This window comes from Uranotaenia lowii, chromosome 3 (assembly GCF_029784155.1).
Source record: "Uranotaenia lowii strain MFRU-FL chromosome 3, ASM2978415v1, whole genome shotgun sequence".
Lineage (NCBI taxonomy): Eukaryota > Metazoa > Arthropoda > Insecta > Diptera > Culicidae > Uranotaenia > Uranotaenia lowii.
Genome location: NC_073693.1, coordinates 197,790,317 through 197,816,824, shown reverse-complemented (window position 1 = coordinate 197,816,824; position 26,508 = coordinate 197,790,317). Strand labels below are relative to the sequence as shown.

General features: G+C 34.6%; 2 protein-coding genes across 9 annotated transcripts in view; one reads left to right on the top strand and one right to left on the bottom strand.

Annotated features, from left to right (window-relative positions):
* Positions 1 to 589: 589 nt before the first annotated feature.
* Positions 590 to 26,508, bottom strand: part of LOC129755221 (zinc finger CCHC domain-containing protein 10) — a 56,650-nt gene continuing 30,731 nt past the window's right edge. The window contains exons 2-3 of the mRNA XM_055751609.1: positions 1,032 to 1,196; positions 590 to 972 (exon numbers count right to left, since the gene is read on the bottom strand). Coding sequence (XP_055607584.1) covers positions 690 to 972; positions 1,032 to 1,196 — 448 coding nt within the window. The 3' untranslated portion in view covers positions 590 to 689. The remainder of the gene's footprint in view (positions 973 to 1,031; positions 1,197 to 26,508) is intronic.
* LOC129755214 (synapse-associated protein of 47 kDa) overlaps positions 2,683 to 26,508 on the top strand; it is an 87,936-nt gene continuing 64,110 nt past the window's right edge. For 2 of the 8 annotated variants that reach the window (XM_055751594.1, XM_055751591.1), the window contains exons 1-2: positions 2,683 to 2,857; positions 22,452 to 22,665. In XM_055751594.1, coding sequence (XP_055607569.1) covers position 2,857; positions 22,452 to 22,665 — 215 coding nt within the window. In that variant the 5' untranslated portion in view covers positions 2,683 to 2,856. Of the gene's footprint in view, positions 2,858 to 21,766; positions 21,941 to 22,247; positions 22,385 to 22,451; positions 22,666 to 26,508 lie in introns of those variants that run through there. The other 6 variants (XM_055751595.1, XM_055751598.1, XM_055751593.1 and 3 more) reach the window with 5 other exon arrangements.

The window sequence follows — 26,508 nt, the reverse complement described above, 5'->3', positions numbered from 1 at the left end:
TTTGAACACAGTTTTCAGTTCCGAACCTGGCGTGGGGTTGCCGACACAAATTTTAACGAAGTGAAGTGAAAATTAGCAGATGCTGAACCCAAGAGCGAAAAAATGCATAAGCTCACAACTACATCTTAAAATAACAATATTAGTTATTATCCGCAAGAGGTGAAATGATAACGACTTGTCTAACTCATACAATGTTGTCAATGTTGTTTTTTTTTAATTTAATGTCTAATGCTAAGAAAATATAAGGAAACTTTGTCGTACACTGTTAGAGTCCTGGATAAGGTCCAGAGACAATATTCAAAGGTTGCAAATTTTTATTCTCTTATTATACTATACTTACTAAATCATATATCATATTGTCACTGTCACTGATACGATCCTGTCATAATTTATTGAGGTAATAAAATTTTGAACATGTATAATGAAATGATACTTGGAAGATATTTCATACTGGTACTGCTACCAATATATTAAGTTAATAGTTAGTACTATATCCCCAACTGTTTTTAATTATGCGGGAACGCAATGATCACAACAAAGATAGGTTGAGAGAAGATCAGGCGTTTCGAAGCAATAAAATTTAATGAAATTTTAATAAAGTTGCGAACATTTATGTATTCAGATCAAGTTTATTAGCGGTAAGAGTGAAACTACACCAGTAACTTTTAGTATAGTTTTACTTAGAAGATTTATTTCTTAACTTTCTTCTTTTTAGGTTTGCCTTTCCCAGAATCCGAATCTGAATCACTGCTACTACTACTACTGTCGCTACTACTGCTACTACTACTGCTACTAGAACTGCTGCTGCTGCTATTGGAGCTGGTCGAGCTCTCACTATCACTCGAATCTGAATCAGATGAGTCGGAACTTGAAGAACTGCTGTCGCTACTGCTATCGGAACTACCGGATGATTCGGATTTCTTCTTATCTGTCTTTTTTTGTTTTGTTATAGTTTCTGCCGGGTTAGACGAACTGTAAAAAAATGTCTATGTTATTGCAGCGCCAAACTAAATTTCGCAAAATAAGTTTACCTTTTTGCAGGATCGGTTTTCTTCAAATTTTTTTTCAGCATCTGAGTTCGCGATGATCTATGCACATATTTTCGCTTTCCTTTACATTCATAGCTCCAGTGACCAAATTCAAGACACTTTTGGCACCTGATACCTTTAGGGAAAGCTGCGGCGAGTTTTGCTTCCCTGCGAATAAAAATTTTACTTGATAGTATCGATACCGTTTAATATCAATTTATTGCAGATACATGCAATTGCAGATGAATAGGAATTAGTTGAATAGTTTATTTACGTGTTATTACGTGCAGATTATGAACTACTGTTTTTTAGTTTTTTATTTAATTTATTATTCAAAATTACGATAGCCTTAAAGTTATACATGTAACTTTTGTACAAGATAATTTTTCAAAGATCTTTCAGCTATGACTAATACTAAGAATAATAAATTATTTATTTCTCGACATGCAATCCATCGGGTGAATAATGGATCTGGTCCTAAATAGCTTTGGTTTTCTCAAAATATTGAAGAAATAAACGCCACCTCACCGTTTAATATTATGAGTTGGGTTTACAAGCGATAATTTTTGTAACTAACCAGAATTACTGCTTTTTTATCGTATAAGCAAATGATACTTACTTTTGTTTTTGTGCTAATTTAACTGCCCCCAGATGCATATTGACATCTGTTGAGATAAAAAAAAACTTGTAGCTTTTAACTAACGTCCTGAATAATGAATTGTATGTGTTTAATTTCGTTTATTTTACTGTAGAAGTAACACAAATTATGGACATAATTCGAGAAAAGATGCGCTTTTTGTGAATTGAAAAAAATTGTTTTGACATTTGCAAACTGCTGTAATCAAAAGGCCTTTCCAATTTCCCTTTATACGCTAAACTTGAAGTAAACGAAAATAGTTTTAAAAATGGTAAAAACGACCTGCAATCACCACAGACTAAAATAATACAGACAAAGCACTCGAAGTGCCTGCAAGTTGTTTTTGTCATTTACACTCTTTACAACAAGGATAAGATTAACCTCAAAACAATTAACCTCAAGAACTATCGGTACAAAAAACGGTCGGTGGCTTTGTTGACTTTGTTTGGTTCCAGCACGAATTTTTATTATAGAAAATTACAAATCATTTCAAAAAGTGCTCATTTTTCTGTCGAAAAGTAAAAAAAAATGCTGCAAAAATGATGCAGCGAATTTCTATTTGCCTGACCTAGCCAGCAGCAAATAGGACTATTACAACCGTATAGCAATGTTGGTACCAATGAGCTTTCCGATTACTTTTAAGGGTACATACTTTCAGAATATCATCTCGGCTGATAATTTGACGGATGTTCGGTGGACGATTTTACTACTATTACAAACATGAAGAAACAAATTCTAATTCCTGTAATGTATGACAAAAATTACTCTTTTCTGTCGAAAGGTAAAGCAGCATGAAATTTTCGTCATGAGAATAAGACATAAAAATCCCTTTTGGAAATAAATCCGTTCTTGTCGTTTTTTTATTCTGATGTACACAGATATTTAGCCTGAAATAATAACGACACGCCTTATTCTTCCTTTAAAGTTCCCTCTGTAGTAAATATCAATGTTAGATGGAGATTTTATGCAGTGTATTTAATCTCCTCCCGAAATTTCAGTCGTGTTGTTTATTTATATTGTGCTTTATCAAAGGAAATCGTATTACTGCCACTGGCGAGAAAAAGTTTTTTTTTTAAATTATTGGTGAATGATTTACTGTGTGTTGAAAAACTAAAGTTACTATAACTCGCGAAGTAGTTAAGTTTCAAAGCGTTTTGTGAAGTGACGGATTGATCGCATAAATTGGCAACAAGTATGTAGAAAAATTCAACTACAGAAACACGAATTAAACTTTGATCTTGTATTATCGATTTTCAAAGTAATGGGCATGAAAGTAAATAAAAATTCAAAATAACATTTTAAGGGGAATCATTTGAAAATATTTCTTTAAATTGCAATCTTCTGAACAGCTGCAGTTTTTTCAGCTCATCTCAATGGTTTTTTAAATAATATCGGTATCAAATTTTGAATACGGCGAATGCGCCAAGACCTTTGTTTTGAGAAAAACGCATTCCAAGTTTCAGAAAATAAAATCAATTTCCTATTTAGCTGCGTACAATCATTTTCCTAAAGAAGTCGCTAAAATGCTTTCAAATTGGTTTAATTTCAACACCCGATCGATAAATTTAGCTTTTCCGTACTAATTACCACAAAAAATTAATAAATATAACTGTGGGCCCTTTTACCACAGACTGGTGCTCTCATTTTGTTCATTCGCCAAATTGGAGTGCCCTTTTGAATTGCAGAATGACTATTCGCCTTTTGGATCACTCATTAAAGAAGCAATGGCCCTTATTCTGCGCCTCGAGTGACGTGACGATAGTAGAGTCACCCAAGTCACTCTATTCCAGCAGTCGGTTTAGGTGAGGAACGTCACTTCTGATGAACTTTGTGAGTTCTTACCCTATTCTCGTAGTCACCGTGGGTGAGAATCGTCGCATTCGGGTGACGATTTTAGGTGACAATTGTCGGTACCTTTTCAGGTGGCGACGAGAAAGAAATTCAATGAAAAATTTATGAAACAGGGAATAAATTTGCTCTATAAGTTCAACATTAAAGTATGACCATTTTAAAAACAATTTTCACGAACAAATCTAGATTCGCTGAACTAATTCGGCAATCGATGAGGATTGTCGGTACTTTTTCAGATTGTGACGAAAAAGAAACTGAACAGATAATTTATATACATGGGAATGAAAGGCTTTAAATAGTTAATTAAATGATAAAGAATAATAGTTTTGAAAAGATGGAAGCAAATATGTATTTTTTTTTATTTATTGATTTTTTGCAAAATATGAAAACGTAACACGAACACTTTGAAAATAAAATATTAGCAATTAGTCCGTTTATTTTCACTGTTATTTTCCTCGAAACCTTTCCCGACATATGTAAAAAAAATTACTTTTGTTGTTCCACCTCAACTGGTCCGCAAATCCAATGTTTTCCGGCTTATTTCCGTTATTGGGTCATGGCCTTTTCGTATCGGAAAGTTTGGTTTGGTCGGTCGGTAGTTTGGGGATGTGGAGGGAAGTGATGCCTTCTAAGATACATACAACACAGGCTTCGATCAGTTTTTATAAAAAATCGGCTGAATGCTTTTTCGACGGAATACAACTTTCCTGTGGCGCAGCCTCGAAGATGGCGATGTCATGTTGTAAGTTCTTGTTCAGTTCTAAAATTGCGACCACTCTTCCAAATCTAAAAACAAAAATCTAACAATGGCCCTTATTCTGCGCCGCGCATGAGGTGACGATTGTCACCTCACCTCGAGTCACCGTGAGATTTGTCACCTTATTCCCGGAGTCTGTGTGGGTGAAGTGACAGGTGCTCATTTGTGGGTGAGTGACCAAATGAACTTATGTGTCTAACCGGCTTGGTTTGTTTTGTTTTGTAAGCGCTTTCAAACTTTTAAATTCGTTTTTAATTCAACTAGTAAGATTTTCGGTTCGGAAAAGGCTACCGTCGAATTGCACGATCTAAGCAAGGCATTCAAGCTAGATAAGAAGTTCAGAAGTGCAGCGGATGGTGTGAAAACATAACCATGTAGCTGGCTGATACGATGATACCCAGAGGAAAATATGCAAAACGAATGCAGGAGTCGTCGGCTGCTGTCCCGACAAACCGGTATTGTATTGTCCCTGGATAAGAAAGGATTTAACAACAAGTAAGTTTAAAAAAAAACAGAAATGATCCGAGCTAATCCGGATATATTTTTTTGCACTTTTCGTAGGGGTGAATTGAAGGTGGCAGGTTTTGTTAGCATAATGGAATGCCGCCGAAAATTGGAAGCAACCGTACAACCTATCGGCTATCAGATGCGGATGCGATCCAGGAAACATGTTCGTCAGAAAGCCTCAGTTCCAGGCTTCTATGGATCCAACTGGAGATGGGCAAAACTGGAGATGACCACTCGTTGAAAGGATTATATTATCATCAACACCTTCATACCAATATTGTGCTATTATTGTAAAATTTAAATTTGGATTTTGATTTCTAAAATAAATAACTTTATACATGCAGAAACAAACTTTAGATTTGGATTTGAAAATCAGCTCTTTAAATCATCTTCATTACAATCATCTTTTTACAAATCATCTTTTTCATTACAAATTTTTTTTTCACGGGGTGAAAAAAATTGATTTTCTTTAAAAAGGTAAATAAGTCTGTGGTGAACTATTTAGAGCCTAACTAAGTTTGCTTTATGGAAAATTTTCATTGAATTTCTATCTTGTCACCACCTGAAAAGGTACCGACAATTGTCACCTAAAATCGTCACCCGAATGCGACGATTCTCACCCACGGTGACTACGAGAATAGGGTAAGAACTCACAAAGTTCATCCGAAGTGACAATCCTCACCTAAACCGACTACGGGAATAGAGTGACTTGGGTGACTCGACTATCGTCACGTCACTCGAGGCGCAGAATAAGGGCCAATAAAATCAATTACTAAAAAATCAGTACGCCACAATCAACTAGCTGTTCGGATCGGCAATTTCCGGCATGCCACGGTGGTAACCTCGGTTGGGGAAAATATATAAACCGGCACTATTCGGAGCCGTCGGCATCTGATTTTGGTTTTTTCGGCAATAATACTCATGCAGATCCGAACCCAGCTTTGATGAGCGAAATTTCTACTTACCTCGCACAAATCGTCCGTTTATTATCCTCAAGCAGCTTGCTGTGACCGTACAATCCGATGATGGCCATTTTCGAACCGAAATTCTAACCCGTTACACAAAAACCGAATTCGGAAAATCCGAAGCGAGAGCAAATTCAAAACAGCACCAGCTAAATTCTACCATTTTGACAGGTGTGTTCATTTGACCACTCACCAAGAATGAACCTCTGTCACTTTACCCATATCGACTCCGGGAATAAGGTGACAAATCTCACGGTGACTACGAGGTGAGGTGACAATCATCACGTCACGCGCGGCGCAGAATAAGGGTCAATATTCAAGCAAATTTCGGCTTGAAAGCGGGTCCAAATGATCACGTTAACACATTAGCACATTCAACGATCTTATAAATACTGATTTGTGCATCTCCTCGTCCTGGATTTTTTTTTTTTTCGAAAACTTCAATGCCCTTTTTCCATCTCGAGATAACTATTGGCCCTTTTGTTCGCGACAAAATTTCGAGGGGAAATGGGCGAATGAACTGTGGGATTACACACTCATAAAAAAAAGCTATTCGCCTTATTTAAAAAATTAAATTTAACTTCACTAAAATAAGAAAAATTGAAAGGAGATCATATTTTCGGATGTAAAATGAATAGTTTAACGCATTTATGTGACTATCTGGATTTGTTTACAGTTGGCGCATTCGCCGTATTCAAAATTCGATACCGATATGCAATTTGATCGACTCATCTATTCTATTCTGTATTGTTTATTTAGAAGAGTTTTACCCAACTTGGTCATTCGTCCTCTTAAGAGATTTATAATACTTACATTGTTACTCAAATCTAAATTATATATGATACTAGCTAATTTTACCCGGCTTTGCTCGGGTTCACATAAAATATTAATCAAAATGAGTCGTTTGACTTTCCGAAATTATAATCATTATATTAATCATTATAAGAAATTTGGCCCATGTAAGCTTTGCAAGTTGTGTTAGTCTGTTAAAGTTTTGGTTGAGATTGTTTACTGTGTTGATCGTTTTCAAAATATTGAAAAACTTATAGTTATGAGGATTGTGTTGATAGAAATTTAAAATAATTTCCCTTGAATGCTTATTCATCCTATTACGAAAAACATTTTATACCCACCATTTTTTTAGGAAACTTGAATAGATTTGGCCTTATATTTATTATCCAAATTAGGATTCTGTTTTTCCGGACTATGCACGTTCAATTTAATATTGCCCCATTCAAATTCCCCGACGGCTATCGAAGCTTTAAGATTGCAGCCTTCAACTCATCACTCTGAATTTAATTAATATAAGGAATTCCTAAAATAAGAAAAAAGTTGGTTCTTAAAAGCTGGAATTTATGAAAATGGGTTCATTAGTTTTTAGCAAACAGTCTAAATAGTTATCCAGCTGAAGAATTAAATTCATTTTGAAGATGAATCATTGCATTTCCTCTTTACACTCTGCATATTCTTGTAGACTCTTAACGTTTTCCAACGGCGGTAGAAACCACTTTGAAAACCACTATGTACTAATTCTAATTAGGAGTATTTTTTATCCAAAAAGTGGACTTATTATTTCATCCAAGAACCACGTGCTTGAGCACTGTGCTACGAGCAGTAGAAGAAATAAAAAAAAGCCCACCAAAAATTTCGTTATCAAATTTTTAATCACTATAATAGCAGACTCTGCATAGTCGTTTCTAATGCACGACCCATGTTGATGGTGAAAACAACCCAGCAAAAGAAAACGAAAATTGGTTAGCAAAAAATGCGAAAATGCGAATAGAAACGAAAGTTGTATGGGATCTCAACTCAGATCCCGGCAACGATATACAAACCGTGTGGAGCACATCTCTCAGATTTAAGCTTTTTTCCTCAGATTTAAGCTTTTTTTCTCTGATTTGAGCTTCCATCTCCTATCCTCTAAAGTCAAAAGAAGCTTAAATCTGAGGAAAAAAAGCTTAAAAACGAGATTCACCAACACTTAGCTAAAAAATGTTGGTCACACAATACATAGAAAAATCCTGTATCTTTGCCGGGATTTTTTTCTCAGATTGAAGCTTTTTTGCTCTGGTTTGAGCTTTCATCCCCTATGCTCTCAAGGCAAAACAAAGCTTAAATTTGAGAAAGAAAAGCTTAACCCTTCGTTTCATGATTTTTTATTTTTCCTAGAAAAGTATTTTAAACAGTTAGAAATGATGTGTATATCAAGAAACAAAATTAAAATAAAATACGATTTTTCCATTTTTGCAAACTTTTTACTTTATGAAACGAAGGGTTAAAAACGAGATTCACCAACACTTAGTGAAAAGATGTTGGTCAGACGATACATAGAGAAATCCTGCATCGTTGCCGGGATCTGCTCATTATACTCTTCTGAATAAAAATCTTACGATTTCTCTTCAAAAGTAAGCATAAATATAAAATATCTTAGAATCTTATGTTTTTTTATGGAAAACAGTCTTTCTATTTTATACCGATTTTTTTAAAGCCGAGGTTCAACGCAAATGGTATGGATAAAACTATCTTCAGGATCGTCGTCAATTTTCAACTGAGGTAAATTATATATTTTTAAAATTTTAATTCCAAACCTTTGATTATACGGGAAAATTTACCTTTTTAAATAAATATGTGCGAATTTGCAAAACTCTAAATTTTGAAATCGTATTTTCTTGAAACAAGTTTTTGGCAAGCCATAATCTTTCATTGATAATCCCTTCTTTACCATGTTCTTCAGGAAAACTATCGCACATTCAATCTTTTATTCCTCATGAAGCAAAAAAAAGATTGTGATAAAACCAACCTCCTTTCAAAAGTGATTACTAAAATCCACATGTTTATATGATTCGCATAATAAAACAACCGCATAAAAATCTTTTCAGTAAAAATATAATCAATTCAGTGAAATTTTTACATTATATAATGCGCATATACAAAATATCTCAACGTATTTGATCGAATTTTAAGATAAGTAAGATAAGTACAACATTCCATTTTGATCAAGTTTTTTGTTACTGTTAAATGCAATCCTTAATCGATTATTATCGCTAGATCAGCATCTGTAAAAGTGCCTAATTTTCTTTAGTATTGAGCCTTCATGTATTCAATTCTTCATGTTTTCTACATATGTATTTTATAATCAAAATTCAATTTATCATTCAAAACAAAATACCTATATCTTCGTCTTGAATCTGTCCTCGACAGGGCTCAACTGCAAAGACATTTTTATTTAAAACCAGCTGATCCCGTACGAACCTCGTTTAAAATATTGGATACGATACACTTGTTCGACAATATAGGGTAAAACATACAACAGTGTTTAAAATCGCCACTTTTTCTTGTCCTTCAACTTGAAATTCAAATTAAGAGGCTAATTGGCTTTTCGATAAAATTTATGTGAAAGTGTTTTCTTCTCAATCATTTGCAAAATTACGACATTATGACAGAAACATGTACTATTTGTTTATATGCACAACTCCTCTGCTTGTCCTTCATACTAAAATTAGATACCAAGTATTAATTGACTGTCTCCCATAGAATAATTGCACAAAACACTGAACTTTTCATGTAGACGACCTCTTTTACCGTCCCATGGCCCGAAATGAGATAATTGAAACCAATTTTACGTCTCTCAAAATTCCCTTGAGCGATGTTTTCTATTCAAATCACTTGTATAATAAAGTCAGTAACTTGAAAACAGTGTACAGATAATAGACAACCCCTTGGGCACACCCATGACCCGGAACTTGCTACCTGAAGTCAATTGCTCATAGCTTATAGCCCTCATCTGCAGATATTCATCTCAATCCGATGTATAATCACGAAAACAGTGAACAACTAACGTGAACGACCCTTTTTTGGACCGCGCTTCAAAACTTGACAACTGGAATCAAACTTTACTGTAAAACTCCCATGTACCAATTTTCATTACAATCCTATGCAAAATCAAGACAATATCGTAAAAACAGTGAATAGATAATATGGACGACTCCTTTTACCGACCCCTGACTCAAAATTTGAAACCTCAAAGCAATAAAGCGTCCTTCAAAACTCCTATGCAGAATTTTTCATCTCCATCCAATAAAGAATAACGTCAATATCTCAAAAACATTATTAAAATGTTAATATGGACCACCCCTTTGACCGACCTCTGTTCCTTAATTTGAAACCTGTAATTGATTTTTCATCCCTCAAAACACTTATCTGCTAATTTTCATCACAATCCGATGTATTGCGTATTCAAAGAAAAATTGGATTCTCGCAACGGTAGTTAGACCCGAAATTTGACAACCGTAATTTGACAGCTCTGCTGATGGGTTGCATTTTCGTCAGTGTAGCCGAGAAACACTAAAGCAAATCATCGCACAATATGTAAATCGTTTTTTGAAGATGTACTTAATTATTATTTGAATGAATAAATCGACTTCCGGCGAGTTTTGAAAATTATTACACGCTCTTTTTTTTTAACTCAAAATAAAGTATGACCGAGGTTCAAAACATAGTTCGATTCTATGAACTTAAAGTTAAGTACCCTTTTTCCTCCTTGCGATGGATCAAAACGGAGTTCGAACAGCGAACTCAAAATTGATCCCATTTTTTCCTTCGGCGAGGGATCAAAGCTGAGTTCGACCTTATGGGGGTCGGGCGCACTGGATTTTGACAGCTGAACAGAGTGAAGGAAAATGTAAACAAATGATGCATGGAAACAACACTTTTAAAAGTGAAATTTTGAAACACTTGCCGAATTTTCACAAAAACTGACGTAAGGGAAAGTTCGGAAAACTGTTCAAGATTCTTTTTTTGCTTTTTTTATTTTTCTCAATGTATTCTCAGGGTGAGTATTATGTGGTTGAAGTCAGTGCTTTCAAATGGTATTAAAAAACAAGCTTTTTTAAATAGTGATTTTATCAATGAAAAATTATCATTTTTCAATTTTTTCCAACTTTATATTCTTAAAAAATGTTCGAATAATCACATATTAGCGAGTTTTGGTTGTGTCAGGTCTTCAAGGTATGGTAAATCGGCTTGAAAGTTGACTTTTTTTTTTGGTTTTCTTTGTTATTTTTGGATTGATTCAGTTGAAAATATACACAAAGGTAAGTGAATTAATACAAAAATCAGCATTCATTATGCAAAATTTATTATTACTTTAATATTAAACTATACTTTACTCAAAAAATGTACTTTTCATGTCTAAATAATTTTAAAAATTTAAAAACCATAATATCAACAAATCTTAGACATGTTAGTTATTTATACTTGATGTCAAATTAAAAAAGAATCTCATTTTAAAAGCAATTTAATATTAAACCGATAATTTGATTTTTTTTTAATTGTTTGCCAAACATAATGTGAGGCTTTATTAAATTGATTACCAGATGTGAATCGTGTGATGAAGTATCGTTCTTAAATAATTGTATGTTTAATCGCTGAACTTTTTTTTCCATTCATTCCTTGTAACTATTTTAACTTTTTCTAAACTTATTAAGTGTTCGGAAAAAAGATCATTTTTACATTATTTAAATAACCAAATTGTAACCGAATGAACTTAGTAAATAGACAACATAAACTGTAGCCTTCCATTCGCATATAGTCATTATTCGCTTACTCGAACTGCATGCATCTTTGAGGTTAAACACACTTTATTTGCAATTTTTGGCTGACTAAGCATTCAAAACTTTTTAAGTAAATAAATTAAAACACACCAAGGTCGTTTGACCTTTATTTACATTCCACAACCGGTTCCGCTAGAGAATTAGTTTTGTTCTAATATGCTTATTTTGGTCAATGAAATCAGTGATTTTTTATGTTAAAAAATTCGGTATTTTCAAATTTTAAAATTCTACCAAAAATCATTTTGCAACTAGTTATATCTCTATTAACTTCTAGTGAAAAAAAACGGGGAGGGTTCAAACAAAAATTCATCATAAAATAATGTTTTTTGTGGAGTTCTATAAAGTAATGAATTAAACATGCATTTTATTTTAATCATCTGTCACTAGATCGTTTGATAAATTTTTAAAAACTATACGAAATATGAATCTACTTACATTAAACAACAAACTTGTAGAAGAAACGGACCAAAAAAACCTTTTTTAACTTATGAAATAAGTGTTTGAAAAACCTTATAAATATGCTCACTTTGTTTACACTTGAGCTCACTCTGTTCGTAAATTTCACAGTTGGCAGCAGTGCAGCAGGACTGAAGCGAATGAACTAAAAATTGAACTCTCTTTGTTGGACTGAAAACACTTAGCGAGTTCAGTCCGAACCGGAACAGCAACCAACGAACACGTCGCAAAATTTTGACGTTCCGGAACAATTACCGGAAGACTATGAAGGAACTTCATAATGGAATGCATGTTCACCGTGTCAGCGTAAAATTCTGTCCGTCATTGTCACCATATGGTGTGCGGCTTGGAATGTCCGGAAACTTCCGGATGTTGTTTACTTCCCATAGGAAGTAACATCCGGAAGTTTTCTTTGACCGGAAGTGTCAAAACTTTCCACCGCTCTGTAATTGCAATGCATTGTACCGGAACAGCAACATCCAGGTACAAAAAATTTTAATCATCCTTTAATTCCCTGAAAATAAGCTACCCTCGAAAAAAGGATAAATTCGAGTTCGGAAGTTGAAGAAGTTTTTGACAATTTGTTCCGAACACAAAAATTCGCAAAAGATTCAAAGTTTGAAAGAACAATTTCTTATATTGTATGTTAATTCTTCGATTTTATGTATAAAGATGCGGAGAAAAACCATTCGAAATAAGCTCTGCATTCTTTCTTTTTTTATCTTCTGATTGAAGTTTCAAATCAAGTTCACCAAACCCGATCAGGAGCGAAAAACAAAATTATATCAAAATGAGATATTTTGATACTTTTTTTTTCTATCTAAATGAGTTATAATTCAGTACTCGTAGGATGTTAAAATATCTCAAATTATATCAAAAAATCTATACGATCATAGCTAAATTATATCAGTTTTTGATATGCTCCTATCAAGATTATATCTGGTTCAGATAGCATAGTTTGATATTGGACAGAACAAATTATATCAAAATTATAACTTATCAAGATATGAGTGCTTCGAGAAAATTTTCTAGTGGAAGGTCAATAAACCACATTATTTGATAAAACCATGCCCCATTTTTGTTTTCCCAAAAATTTGATTCAATTTTATGAATCTGTTGAGCGAAACTCGTTAATGTAAGGTTTGAGCCGTTGACTTCGATGTCCGTGTTTCAGAAAAAGTTGTACATATATCAAAATAAGATATAATCATTTCATTTTGGGACAACCCGAAAAAAATCTTCATCATTGAAAATTATCTCAACCCCATTCAAGTCTGTCAATCAGAATAAGATATAATTCAGATTGGAGAAACTTAAAATCTAAATTTTTTAGTATTTAATTATAACTGAATCAGATGTAAATATCTTGGTGAGATACGTTTGAGTTATTATTTTGATATGCTCTCCTGATCGGGAAGTTCTTTAAATAGGTAAACAATGTTCCAATCAGAACGTTACCATGTGCAGTAATCATTTAAATGGTTTAAATGTTGCTGAAAAATCATGATTGATTCTGAAACATGATGTTTGTCTTAGTATAATAACGCCAATATCGCCAAAACATTAAACAGTTGATATGGACGACCCCTTTTGCTGACCCCTGACCCCGAATTTAAACCTGAAATTGATGGCTGGTCAATCAAAACTCCTATGTGGAAATTTTCATCTCAATCTAACGTATAATAACACCAATATCGCAAAAACAATAAAAAGTTGATATAGACGACCCCTTTGGTCGACCTCTGACCCCAAATTTAATACCTGGATTTGAATGCTCGTCACTCAAAACTTCTATGTGGAAACTGTCATCACAGTCCAATGCATAATAACGCGAATATCGCAAAAACATCAAACAGTTGATATGGACGACCCCATTTGGCCGACCTCTGTTTCTAATTTTGATACTTAGAATCGATTGCTCGTCCTCCCAAACACTCATGTGCAAATTTTCATCACAATCCGTTGCATAATAACGCAAATATCGCTAAAACAATATTTGTCATGTATGGGCGACCACCTTCAAAAGGGGTCATCCGGAATTCTAAAAACATTTTTCATCATTCCTAGTCCTAATGAGCATCCATGCCAATTTTCAGCTCTTAAGTCGGCTCAGTCTATAGAGGACAAACAAACAAACATACAGAATTTAATATTTTTTAGAAAAAAAAAATATTTTTTTTACAGTTGTATCAAAGCATACAGGGTCAGATGCCTAAAATAAATTTCCTATAATGAAACTGCATGTTTCAGTTTACAAAGTTATGGCCAACAAATCTTCAAGTAAAAAAAAACAACTGTATGCGGTAGAGATGTACCGAATAGCGGTATTCGGCGAACGGCCGAATACCGAATATTGACCTTTTCAACTATTAGCCCAAACGAATATTCGGCCGAATATGCTATAAAGTTTCTAATGAAAAAAAAAAACAAAAGCGATTATTTCAATTTCCTTCTATTTCTTGCATTTTAATGTGAGTTGTGTTTTGAGTCGATTATTTCCAAACATGAAGGACATTAGGTGACTCGTCGCCTCTAGGGCGTTTATCAACAAGGATATTAGGTACCTGTGAAATCTGAAAACTTGTCGAAACAGGAGCAAGGAATTTGAAATTACTTTTTTGATAACAAATTAGATGAAGATCGAATTTGAGTAAAATGTTTTCAAAATAAAGCATGGATCACGCAAAATCTGGACGCATTAAAAAGAGTCTATCTCGGAGCTATGTAAACGAAATAAAAATGTTTTGTTCTCAAAATGTACGTTTTTTATTGCAGGAGATTTATTAGAGGAGAAATAATAAAGAAATTATTCCGATGTGGTTTTGATGAAATTTCGAACTTTTCGTCGTGTACCACTCATCATAGTTTGGAAACCCTATTCGCTGACATCAGCAGCCATTTTGTTCCACAATCTTTTCATCTCTGTTGCATCCCGAGTCTTTCTACCATTCTTCTTCATCTTCTGCTTGACAATTGCACAAAATTTTTCGATAGGGCAGAATTGAGGGCAGTTGGGTGGGTTGATGTCATTTTCGACAAAAATCCACTTGTTGGCCCAATACCACTGTAGCAGGGTAAATGATCTTGAGCGGAACTAAATGGCTCAATTCGACGCACCGCGGAACAGTTGATCAAGCGGTGTGGCTTTGGTTTATATCCGAACAATTTTTTTTCAGTTCAGCAGGGCAGATAGATCTTTGTTTCTGCTTTGTAAAGATGAAATCCTAATAACTCTAGAGCTGTTTTACTGAAGTAAGAATTCTGATCTTGAGCGGAACCACGCTGATCTTGAGCGGAACTAAAATATGTTCTTGAGCGGAACCATTTTCTTCTGTCAACATCTTTTAAACATCTTATTCCCAAAAAATGTGTAACTGTGAAAACTTGAATTGAATTTCATCTTTGAAGATTTTAAAGTTCCAAAATTAATGTTTTTACGTAAAAAAAGAAATTTAGCGTTCCAAAGTTGTTCTCAAAATATCCGTTCAAATTTGTTTCTTGCTTTAAAAGAGTCCAATTTTCCCTAAGAATCAAATTCACATTTCTTGTACCCAGAAAAAAAAACTTTTTGTGTGCCTAGTTTGGTACGCTGTGACACCAATCAATTAAATTTTGTCCTATGCGAACTTAATTTTACATATTTTCTTTCCTTAAGCTGCTGTAAAAAGAAAGATACAAAGGTGCTGCATACATTCAGGGGTAAAAACCGCGTGTGAGACATTAGGTATAAGGCAGCGCACCTAGCGGTTTATTTCGGAAGCTAGTAGTTCCGCTCAAGATCAAATATGGTTCCACTCAAAATCATATTTTACTTTTAAAAACTACGCCATTAATTGATATTTTAATGGAAAACTTGTTACAAAAACCCGAATAATGCTTTTTATGAGTTTTTCTACCATTTTATTCATTAAGAACCAGTTTATAACGGTCGAGAGTGACATAAATTGACTTTCAAAGTCAGCGTGGATTGATGAAAATTGCAGCAGAAATGCGTATGTTTTTAAATCTTCTAATAACATTATTTCAGTTAATAAATTTTAGCAAAAATGTCAATGCTTGTATGAAAAGATCTTGAGAAAGTGTTTTTTCAACATTTTGATAATATTCATAAACAATCATTGCCTAGATCTTAGGAAAAGTAAATAGTTCCGCTCAAGATCAGATTTCGACTAGTTCCGCTCAAGATCATTTACCCTACCTTCTAGCTGTAGTGGCAGCATGCCAAATCTGGCGAAAACTTTACTGGCCCTTTGTGAGATCTAATGTACGAAAAAAAAGTTTTTTAAGGCACTCTTCCTTGTACATTTTGGAGTCCATGGTCTTGTTTCTCAAAAAAACCGGGGTTTTTCGTCCGCAGCTGCAAATACCTTGCCAGATCAAACACTTTCTTGCCATTTTATCGGCAACAGCAGTGTAAAAATCGTATTGGTGGATTTAACAAAAATTTATATTCATTTTGGAATTAATTAAAAATCGTTTTTGAATACAAAATCTTAAAATTTTCATGTAGAAATTTTAGTTTTTTATTTGATTTAGCAAATAATCTGAATTAACCCGGGCAAAATCCGGAAAGTTTTAAGCAATATCTGGGCATCTCGGCCAGATATAACTTATCTCGAATTCTTTATTGGATCTATGGGCAAGCCAGCATAAAGCAAGAAAATCTGGAATAAATGATAATCAAAGTATAAAGCGATATTCGTCAGCATTCTACAGTGAAAGGTATATAGATACTCCTAAGATGTTTTGCTGAACCATAAGTTTTGATGATTGTGTAGCTCTTTCAACATTACTTTAGGATATTTAATAAATTATCTATACAAAATCATTTGAAAATTTTGACAAGTCTGTTATTGTTTGAATTTAAATATAATATACATATGAAGATGAGTTGGACTTTAGGTAAAGCATGGATCACTACAAATCTGGACGCACTATTTATTTTACCATAGTGCTCCTAGTTGTCGGATCTGGAATGTTTTGGCAGCAGTTTGTAGAGGAATGTTTCTTCTACCAGTGCTGAAAATTTCATTACGATTCGTTTTGTTTCAAAAAAGTTACACGTGATGGAAGCCGCGAGATGAAAATACATTTTGAACACCCACGTCAAAAACCAGACGTGGTCGGGTTCAAAAATCGCGAAATCGTTAAAAATGGTCAAATCAACCGTGTGTAGCGTTCTCGAACGTTTCCGTGAGATGCGTACTATAGATCGGCAGGTTCATACCAAGCGTCATAGTGGAATTAAGGATCGGAAACTGCATTTGAAGGTGTTGAGAACGATCAAGGAAAACACAGGGTAGTCGGACTATGACATTGCCAAGAAATTCAACGCCGACCGTTGCACCGTCAGCAGAATTCGTCTACGCGAAGGAATACGATCCTATCGTACCAGTAAGCAACCAAACCGGACATTGAAGCAGAATTTAGTAGCCAAAGGACGTGCCCGCAAGTTATACAAGAAGATTCCAACGAAGTTCGACGGATGCATCCTCATGGATGACGAAACGTACGTGAAGATGGATTTTGGGCAGCTTTCTGGCCAAAAATTATGTAAAGCCACTGCAGTGGTGCACTGCACTGGTCATGGTGATGTCCTCGGCAACTTCAAATTCGTTTTTGCTGATAAGTTTGCAAGAAAGTGTTTGATCTGGCAAGGTATTTGCAGCTGCGGACGAAAAATTCCGGTTTTTGTGAAAAACAAGACCATGGACTCCGAAATTTACAAGGAGGAATGCCTGAAAAACTTTTTTTTTTTCGTACATTAGATCTCACAAAGGACTGGTTAAGTTTTCGCCAGATTTGGCAAGCTGCCACTACAGCTAGGAGGTTCTACAGTGGTATTGGGCCAACGGGTGGATTATGTCGAAAAGGACATCAACCCACCCATCTGCCCTCAATTCCGCCCTATTGAAAAATTTTGGGCAATTGTCAAGCAGAAGATGAAGAAGATGAAGAAGAATGGTCGGGAAGCAACAGAGATGTAGAGATTGTGGAACAAAATGGCCGCTGAGGTCAGCGAATAGGGTGTTCAAACTATAATGAGTGATACTCAACCAAAAGTTCGAAAATTCATCAAAACAACATCGGAATAATTTTTTTATTATTTTTCCTTTAAAGTGAAATAAAAACCCTACCTTTCAAGTACAAAACATTTTTATTTCGTTTATATAGCTCCGAGATAGACCCGTTTTAATGCGTCCAGATTTGTAGTGATCCATGCTTTATATGTTTGTTTGTTTGTATGCGCCTTATACAAATCCACACCACTTAAACGATCAGCCTGAAATTTTGTACAGTTATGTTTTCGGACCATGCAAAGGTTTTAGTAAAAGTTTTGAACCCCTCCCATCTAAGAAAAGGGACCTTCCCATACAACTTGCGTTTTTATCCTCACGGGCCAAAAGTCATGGGACCCATTTTGTCATTTTTGTCATGGCCAGCAAATCAAAACCTGCTAATGATTGAAAATTTAATAGCGAAATTGTTGGCAGGCTTTTTATATTTCTTCTACTGTTCGTAGCTCAGGGCACAAGCACGTGGCTCTTGGATGAAATAATAAGTCTACTTTTGAGATTGAAAAAATACTACTCGCCCGTTCGGAATATATTGATGAGAAAGGTGATTTTCAAAGTGGTCTCTACCGCCGCGAGGGGTGTTGAGAGTCCACAAGAATTCGCAGTGAGTAAAGTCAATGCATTCATCTTTATAGTGAATTGACTTCTTTAGCTGAATAACTATTTGGACGGAGTGCTGAAACCTAATGAACCGATTTTTATAAATTCCAGCTTCTAAGAACCAACCATTTTCATATATTTCCAATTCTACATAGAGAAAGACAAATTAATCAAATTCAGAGTTACAAGTTGAAGGCTGCGATTTCAAAGCTTTGATAGCCGCCGAGGAATGCAAATAGGGGATAAAAAATTGAACGTGCATTATCTGGGAACACCTCATCAGACGCATGAAACTTGATATAAATAAATCTGAGGTTTTAGATTTATACTATTCGATTTCATTAATCAATTTATACCTTTTAAGTTATTGTCGCCTACAATTTGTCGCTTATTAATGTGTTCAATATTACCATCCAATTATGAGTAAACTAAAACCGATCAGTAAAGCAAATTCAAAAGAATGATATCTAAGAATTGTTACATTGAATACTCTTCAAATTGCAATAGAACTCAAAGAAAACTTTTTTCATAACATTATAAAGTTAATATAACCTATTTCGGTTCCGAGATGATTTGTTTTCGATAACTTAAAACAACTATTATACTAAAATCTATTTAACAAAGAAAAACTATCATAAGACAATGTAAAATTAAACAGCGAAAAAAGGTTAACCTGCAATTGAAAACATGCATGGTTCTTCCGTAGCCCCGCGATACACTTCTTCAACTTTAAAAACACGTTTGGCTCGAACGGCTTGGATGCCATTTTCACTCTGTTGTGTTGTGAGCCTCCTTGGTTGAATGATTCAACTGAATCAAAGCAATCGAAAGATTCCTTTTAATTCAACCACGGTACGGAAGTTTTTTTTTTTTTAAATTTTTATGTTTATGTAAATAAAACATGAGTACACCATTGTACGGGGAGATCATCCATCTTGAAAAGTAGAATAAACTCCAAAAGAGATTTTCACTAGATGGGAAAGGGGAACGATAAAAAACAGTTTTATCATTTGAAGATAAAACAAGGATAAATCTATTCAATCTTCCAAAAAAAAAAACGGTGGGTATAAAATGTTTTTCGTGATGGGATGAATAAGCATACAATGGAAATTATCTCAAAATTCTATGAATACAAACCTCATAACTATATTTTTTTTCAATATCATGAAAACGATAAACGCAGTAAATAATCTCAAACAAAGCTTAAAAGAGACTAACAAAACTTACAAATGCCTAGAAAAGGTTACATGGCTAAATATGAGCCAAATTTCTTATTATGATGAATGCAAAGCTTCTAAAATTTCGAAAAATTAAACGATTTATATTTTTATGTGAACCCGAGCAAGGCCGAGTAAAATCAGCTAGTAATAAATATTCGGCCTAAAAGGCATATTCGGCTGAAAACTTAGCTCAACTATTCGGTGAGCCGAATATTCGGCTGAACAGTTTTTTGGCGATATTCGGCGTCGAATATTCGGCCGACCGAATATTCGGTACATCTCTAGTATGCAGACTCGTGGACCAAACATTTTAATATTGCCTGAAAATGACTCAGAAAAGATTTTATTTTATTTCAGGAAAAAAAAGAGCTCATGTTTTTTGTCTTTCAAATTCTTCTAAGCCTTACTATTTATGACTAGCATCTTATAAGTGTTCAAACCACCAATCAACCGAATAAGTATGTACCGTAAAACGGGGTAACATTGATCACCGGGGTAGCTTTGATCAACATGAAATTTCGCCAAATAATCATCAATAACTAAGTCTATAGTTTGAATTTTTGAAAACTGTTTTCTACGTTTGAAAGCCTATTAATTGAGTATCAAATAGGCAAAATCTTAAAATATCTGTCTTTTCCAAGGCTCGCAAACAAACAGCTCTCCTGAAGATACCAAAAAGCATTTAGAAGCAAACGAGTTGTTGAATGTGAAAGAACAACTTTTTTTCTTTGTATTTGTGTAGTTGTAGTGCTATTTTTATAGGCATTTAGTGATAAACTTTTTATATTCAAAAATAAAGGACGTTTTCCAAGAGTAAGCCCGTATTGGAAAATGGCTATGAACCCTATCAAATGGTTAACTTTGAAGAAAAAATGAAAATGGTAATAGTGGGTGAGCTTAGAAGAACGTGTGAAGGTAAAATTTCATTTGTATTTTGAAGCTAAAACTATTTAGCAATTGTTATAACTTTTGCCCCTATATGTATGCAGCATCAGTGTTCTTTTTTTCGATTATAAATTTTTTTAAAGAAAAGGTTAAAAACTAGGTCAAATTGATGAACAAGCATTTAAAATTTTATTATTATGGTTTTTTGTATTCTTTATGATCAAGAAAACTCGATAAAACCGTCAAAATAGAGATTGATCAATGTCACCCCAAAGCATCAAATTCTGAACAGAGACTAAATCGATTTTTAAATCAAATTTAAAGAAGTCTAATAAGTTTTACGTTCATAGGAGCCCAGTACTGGTTTTAAAAATATTAAACATGCCACATTCCCCTTAACAGAAAAAATAATCGAAAAATATCGAAAAAAGTTATCAATCTTACACCGGATTACGGTACCTGCTATGTATACCATGAGCGAGATTCGAAGAAATTATCAACAAGGCCACGATCTCCGGGAAGTTGAATTTAAAGACCATAACATCGGATTGCAAAAATAAGATGTTTAATCTAGAAGAACATTACGCAATAGAATTTGTAATTCTTAGTGAAGATTAATTAGATTGATTTCCATGCATCTGTTGACAACAACAATAGTGTTAACATCAAAGGTTTAATAAGGTTATAACTGTTGACCTAATGGAGATTTTTTTCAACCTAGCATAACTATTTGTGATTAATAAGCTTGAATATATAGTTGGTATGAACTTCACAAAATCAAAATGTTACTTTTAAATTATTTGCTTTTTAGCTTGAGAAACTTAATGCTCTTGAAAATTCTAATTTCAAACACAAAAAAAAACCGGTTTTGCTCAGTCTGTAACGAACCACCAGGCTGCAGTTTAACGGTTTTTCGACTTGATTTGTAAGCCGAGAATATAAAAAAAATCGCCCGAAAATGTGTGACAGATGAAACTCGGCAATAGTTGACAGCTACAGGCCATGGGAGGACACAGTAGCGATACTCCATCAAAATTGTCCGCCAGTGTACGCATGCCCGAGGCCACGTTCCACTTCGACCGCCTTCGTGCCTTTCGGAATCCTTCGGGCCCAGAGCGTTTCGGTCGGTGAAGTAGTAGTTTTTCACTCCGACGGCAGATGCGCATTTGCAGAACGATTTCCGATTTGGAATTCGATCGGTTGCCGTGTCAAGTGGTGGACGGAAGTTGAAACTCGTGGTACATTTTCCAGAAAATTTTGCTATCCAAAGGTCCTCCTTTCCAAATTCTTCACTGGACGGGTGTGCTCCAACTGAGATTACACATTCGTTATTCAACTTAATCTGGTAAATTAATCCTACTGTTGTATTATATTTTTCTCCTGAAAAAGGGCTGGGAAAATCCTTTGTCTTTAATTAATGTCCGATGTGTGTGAAAATTTTCTTTGCACTAGTGAATAAATATCTTAAAATCAATAACGCGTATTGGGGGAGAAGCTTGAAAATGGCATTTTCATGAAATTTATTTACTTGGGAAATAATACAAGCAAAGTGAAATTCTCGAAATTGGCTTAGCAGGAAATGCGTGAAAAATTTACTTGAGTAGAATCGCAATCAATTTGGCACAGCCTATAATTTTTCCTGTGATCGGTAGAAAAGTAGTTCAGAGTGAAAAGTGAGAGGAAGAAAATTCTTATCGTGTAAAGGAAAATTCATCTCGTGCTCTCGAGTTACGTGATACCTATTGTTCCTTGCTTGTGATTTAACCGCGCCGTGAAAAAGTTGAATCTTGTAACAAGTCCAAAGCGTTTTACGTAGTCTGAAGGTTTCTAAAGGTCTGAATCCGTCGTCGTTACAGTGAACATGTTTTCCGGATTAACAAACCAAGTCAGTTCGTGGATCGGAGCTGCTAAAGGCGAGCCACAGGATGAGGAGGTGCCTACACCCCCAAATTCTGCAGCAACAGCTCCAGCGACGGCTACCGTGGATACTTCAGCAACATCGGCAGCAGGAGCAGGAGCATCATCAGCAGCAGCAACTGCGACATCCGCGGCCGATGAAGGCGACAAAAGGTAAGCCACCCAAATCTCCCTATATGTTGGTTCGGTATCTATCCATTTATGTCAGCTTTTCTTCTTGCACTGCTCTGAAAGGCTCTGAATTCAATTCGGATGCTGAAGGCGTGTTTGGTGAGAACGGATGGATGAAAAAAATCTCGCTCATTGAATATGCGTGTATTTTCAAACAATTTTATAAGCTATCTGCATTGATTTGAAACTCGACATCAGCATAAATTTAACGATTTCGATCGTTATCGAATCCATTCCAAATCGCCTATACTCGCACATTCTAATTCATTTTTCTCTCGGGACAGATTATTTGACTGACTCTTTTTGACAGTCTGAATTTTGACTATAGGGAGAGGCTTTTGTCCATTTCTGCCTTTCCTTTTACTTTTAATCTAGTATCACAAGTTTCACTATCACATGAGACCTAAAAACGGCCAAAGGCATGGTAGAATGCGTCCGAGTTCACCAGAACTGGAGAAAAATCTAAAATTGTCCTGAATCTATGGGTGCTGGAATAGATTTTCACTGATGACGAAGAAGAAGGTCACGTGACGGTGTCCCATCGTTTTATGACATTCGTTGTGTCATCCTTTTGCTTAGAGATGAAATGATCAATGATGCAATTCCAACGCGGGTGTCAGATGACTTCAGTTCATCTCGGTATCGATTATTACCTTTTTCATTGTGACATAAAGCTTAGTTCTTTTAGAAATGGGACACTTTCATTTGCCAATAGCTCGTTAACTAGTTATTGGATATTGAAAATTTTGACAGCATTTTGTTGCCTGTAAAAAGTACTATTCGACCTATTTTTTTCAAAATTTTATATTTACGCGTTTTTGAGATATGTACGATGCAAGAGAAAAAGAAAAAAATAATTTTGCACAGTTTCCTTGAAAATACGTCATTATCAAATTGATAGCTGACAAAACCGTTGATTATTCAAAGAATTACTGAGTTTCTGTGGTGGATAAGTATGCAAACACTGTCAATAATGTCCACAAAGTTCAAATCAAGCATTGGAGAGAAGCACATGATCGGCAACAACGGTTCAGGCTCATCAAGGAAGTCGAGTCTCATACCAGCATTTTTAATTTTCAATAAACGAAAAACTAAGGGTAGATCGCTGAAACGTCCAAAACAATTTTCTCCGATAAGCTGAAAGTGTTGCCTAGTGATGACTCATTGAAATCCAACCTCAAACAACCATTTTTTGATAGTTCCAAAGCTCTTAAGCTGAAAAACCGGTACCGAAAAAAAAACGTTCAAAAATGTGGTCAAAAATATTCAAATTTGTTCATTTCGAAACAACTGTATCCACTAAAATGCTTCCAGTTTCCAGTGTCCAGAGAAGAATTGGACCAAAAAGTATCAGAAATTGAAGAAGGAGGGTGAAGCTACCTAAAATATAAATTTTACGAAGTATAAGTTGGAGAAACTGATCAATACCATGACTGAAAAAAGTGTGCGCCGGCCAATGGGAGATACCACGAATAAAGTAGAAATTTCTTTAACAAAAAACGGTAAATATTTTTTTTCAAATTTTTTCATAAAAGTTCATAACATTACCTTCTTTTTCTTCATAGAAAGTATTTCGTTCAAACGAATGGTTTTTTAGATACAGGCATTCGTAAATGTCCCATTTCTAAAAGAACTAAGCTTTAGTTAACAGCACCCAAAGGATTGATGGAGAACGCAAATCGACAGCACGAAAAAAAACATAACCTCATTCACAGAAATTCATTCAGCCTTCATTCTGCAGTTTGAAACTGTAGAGCTAGAGACGCGATGGATGCTCCATTCAAGAGGATGGTTATGGGATGATAAGTTTGATTCAGTATTCAACGACTTCTGCATTCAAGTGCTATTGAAGCAAGCTTTTATAATTAAACACATGAATTGATGTGTGGTTATGTGCACTTCAATCAATGGCTTCCAAATATCGCAAGATCAATACCACTTGTCAGGTACAGTTTCTGTCTTATCCGGTGTTTCCAAACTTTCGGAAGGAAAGGACCCTTACGAAGCAGGTAGTTATCTGTGATTTGAATAAAAATCTTGTAAAAAAATTAAGTTCTTCATATATCTATATTAGAATGAAAAAACCTGCTAATAGCTTGTATGACTTGCTGACATTATTTATGTTCAAACAAAATAAGTATTCATGAAATAAATGCAATGAGATTCAAAACAATATTTGAACGTGATGAATTTCATAGATTAACTTTTGAGCTTGAGCTTGAGCTTGCTATCAACTACGGTCGAAATAACATAAAATTTTGTTGGTATGTTTCTTAAAACACTCTGTTTGGACAGGTATTATCAAAAAGAATGAATGATCCCCAGTGATTTAAATCTTATTGACCTTACAAAAAAACAAAGGTATTAAAATAAGTTTTGAAAAAATGTATTGTTCTAAACAACTTTAATGTTTAAAAAAATTAAAACTGACAACTGGGGGAGCATTCCTTCTGCTTATTTCGAATTAAGCTGTACGGATATCAGACAACATAGTTAATTGGGCTGATGTTTTAGATTTCTCGATAAATGACGTCATCTTCTTGAGGCGAATTAAGGAAATTGCTTTTAAGACAGCTCAGTTGAGGACCTCAGAGCCAAAGGGATATAAAAGAAAAAAATGGTCGATAATCCTAACCAATGTTCCATTTCCAAACTTTTTTTGGTGACTTTTTCAGATTTTTAGATATTTATTGTGTTGTGGTTCACCTAAAAATGAGTTAGATTAACAAAACTTTCATCGATTAGGAGAGCAAGAGCAAACGGAAAAAGGGAACTTGAATACCATATTTCAAATAAGAACATAAATTCTCGTTCATTAATATCTTGAACGTGGAACCGTATACTCGATCTTTCATTAAAACCATATTTCTTCATCCAACTTCCACCTGCAGGAATATATCTTTTTATATCATTTACATACCTACACAGATAAAAAAATGTAACCTTACACTACAAGTGATTTTACATTTTTACACCACCGCTGGAAAAATTTGAAAAAGAGTATAGCATGTTTGCCTCTTCAATGAAAATTACATGTCAAAGCATGCTTATTCCAGCATCAGCCTCAGTTTGTCGGATTTGTTTTGTTTTCATTCCTATTCGTTTCAGGTTCCTCTCTGCGTCGGCAGAAGTTGTCGGCAAAAGTTTTTAGTTTTTCTTTTAATCTGACCGTGATTGCGGATAAAAGGTAAATCAATATTGAAAATAACTGTGATTGATTTAACATTTTCATCCTAATTGCTGATATTTACAGGAAATTGATGCGAAATCCCCAAAACATCATAGCCTCAACTGTGCGACAGCCAATTTTCTGCTGTCTTATCGCACCAGCCGTCGTTTCCGTCATCGGGGGAATCGTCGAGAATTAACCAACATTTGGAAGATGAAGATCGGTGTAAGTGTTGTTGTTTAAATAAAAAGTGTGATCAAAGTTAAATAAAAGTTTTTTTCTGCCTCGAACCGGTGATTTTTTTCATTTTTTGAAACAACTCCTTGTCCAGTAAGATTCATGAGATGTGCTAAAAAATGTAAATGTACAGTAAACAACAGGCTTGAACGCTACAGGGAATTTACATGAATTGTACAGTTTTATCACACGCAAATGCCCGATTCCTTTCTACCCATGTTGTTGCATGTAAATCTACGTGGATTTTTCTAAGTGTGTAGTTTTGCGTTCGAAAGAAAAATACAAATTTTCGAAAAATATATGGAAATTGGAATAACACGGCCACTTTAAAGCGTGTTTTCTTGAAATAAGCTATTTCGCAACTATAACCCTTTGGCTTCAAGGGTCCAAAAACAAGCTTGTTGATCATATCAATGATT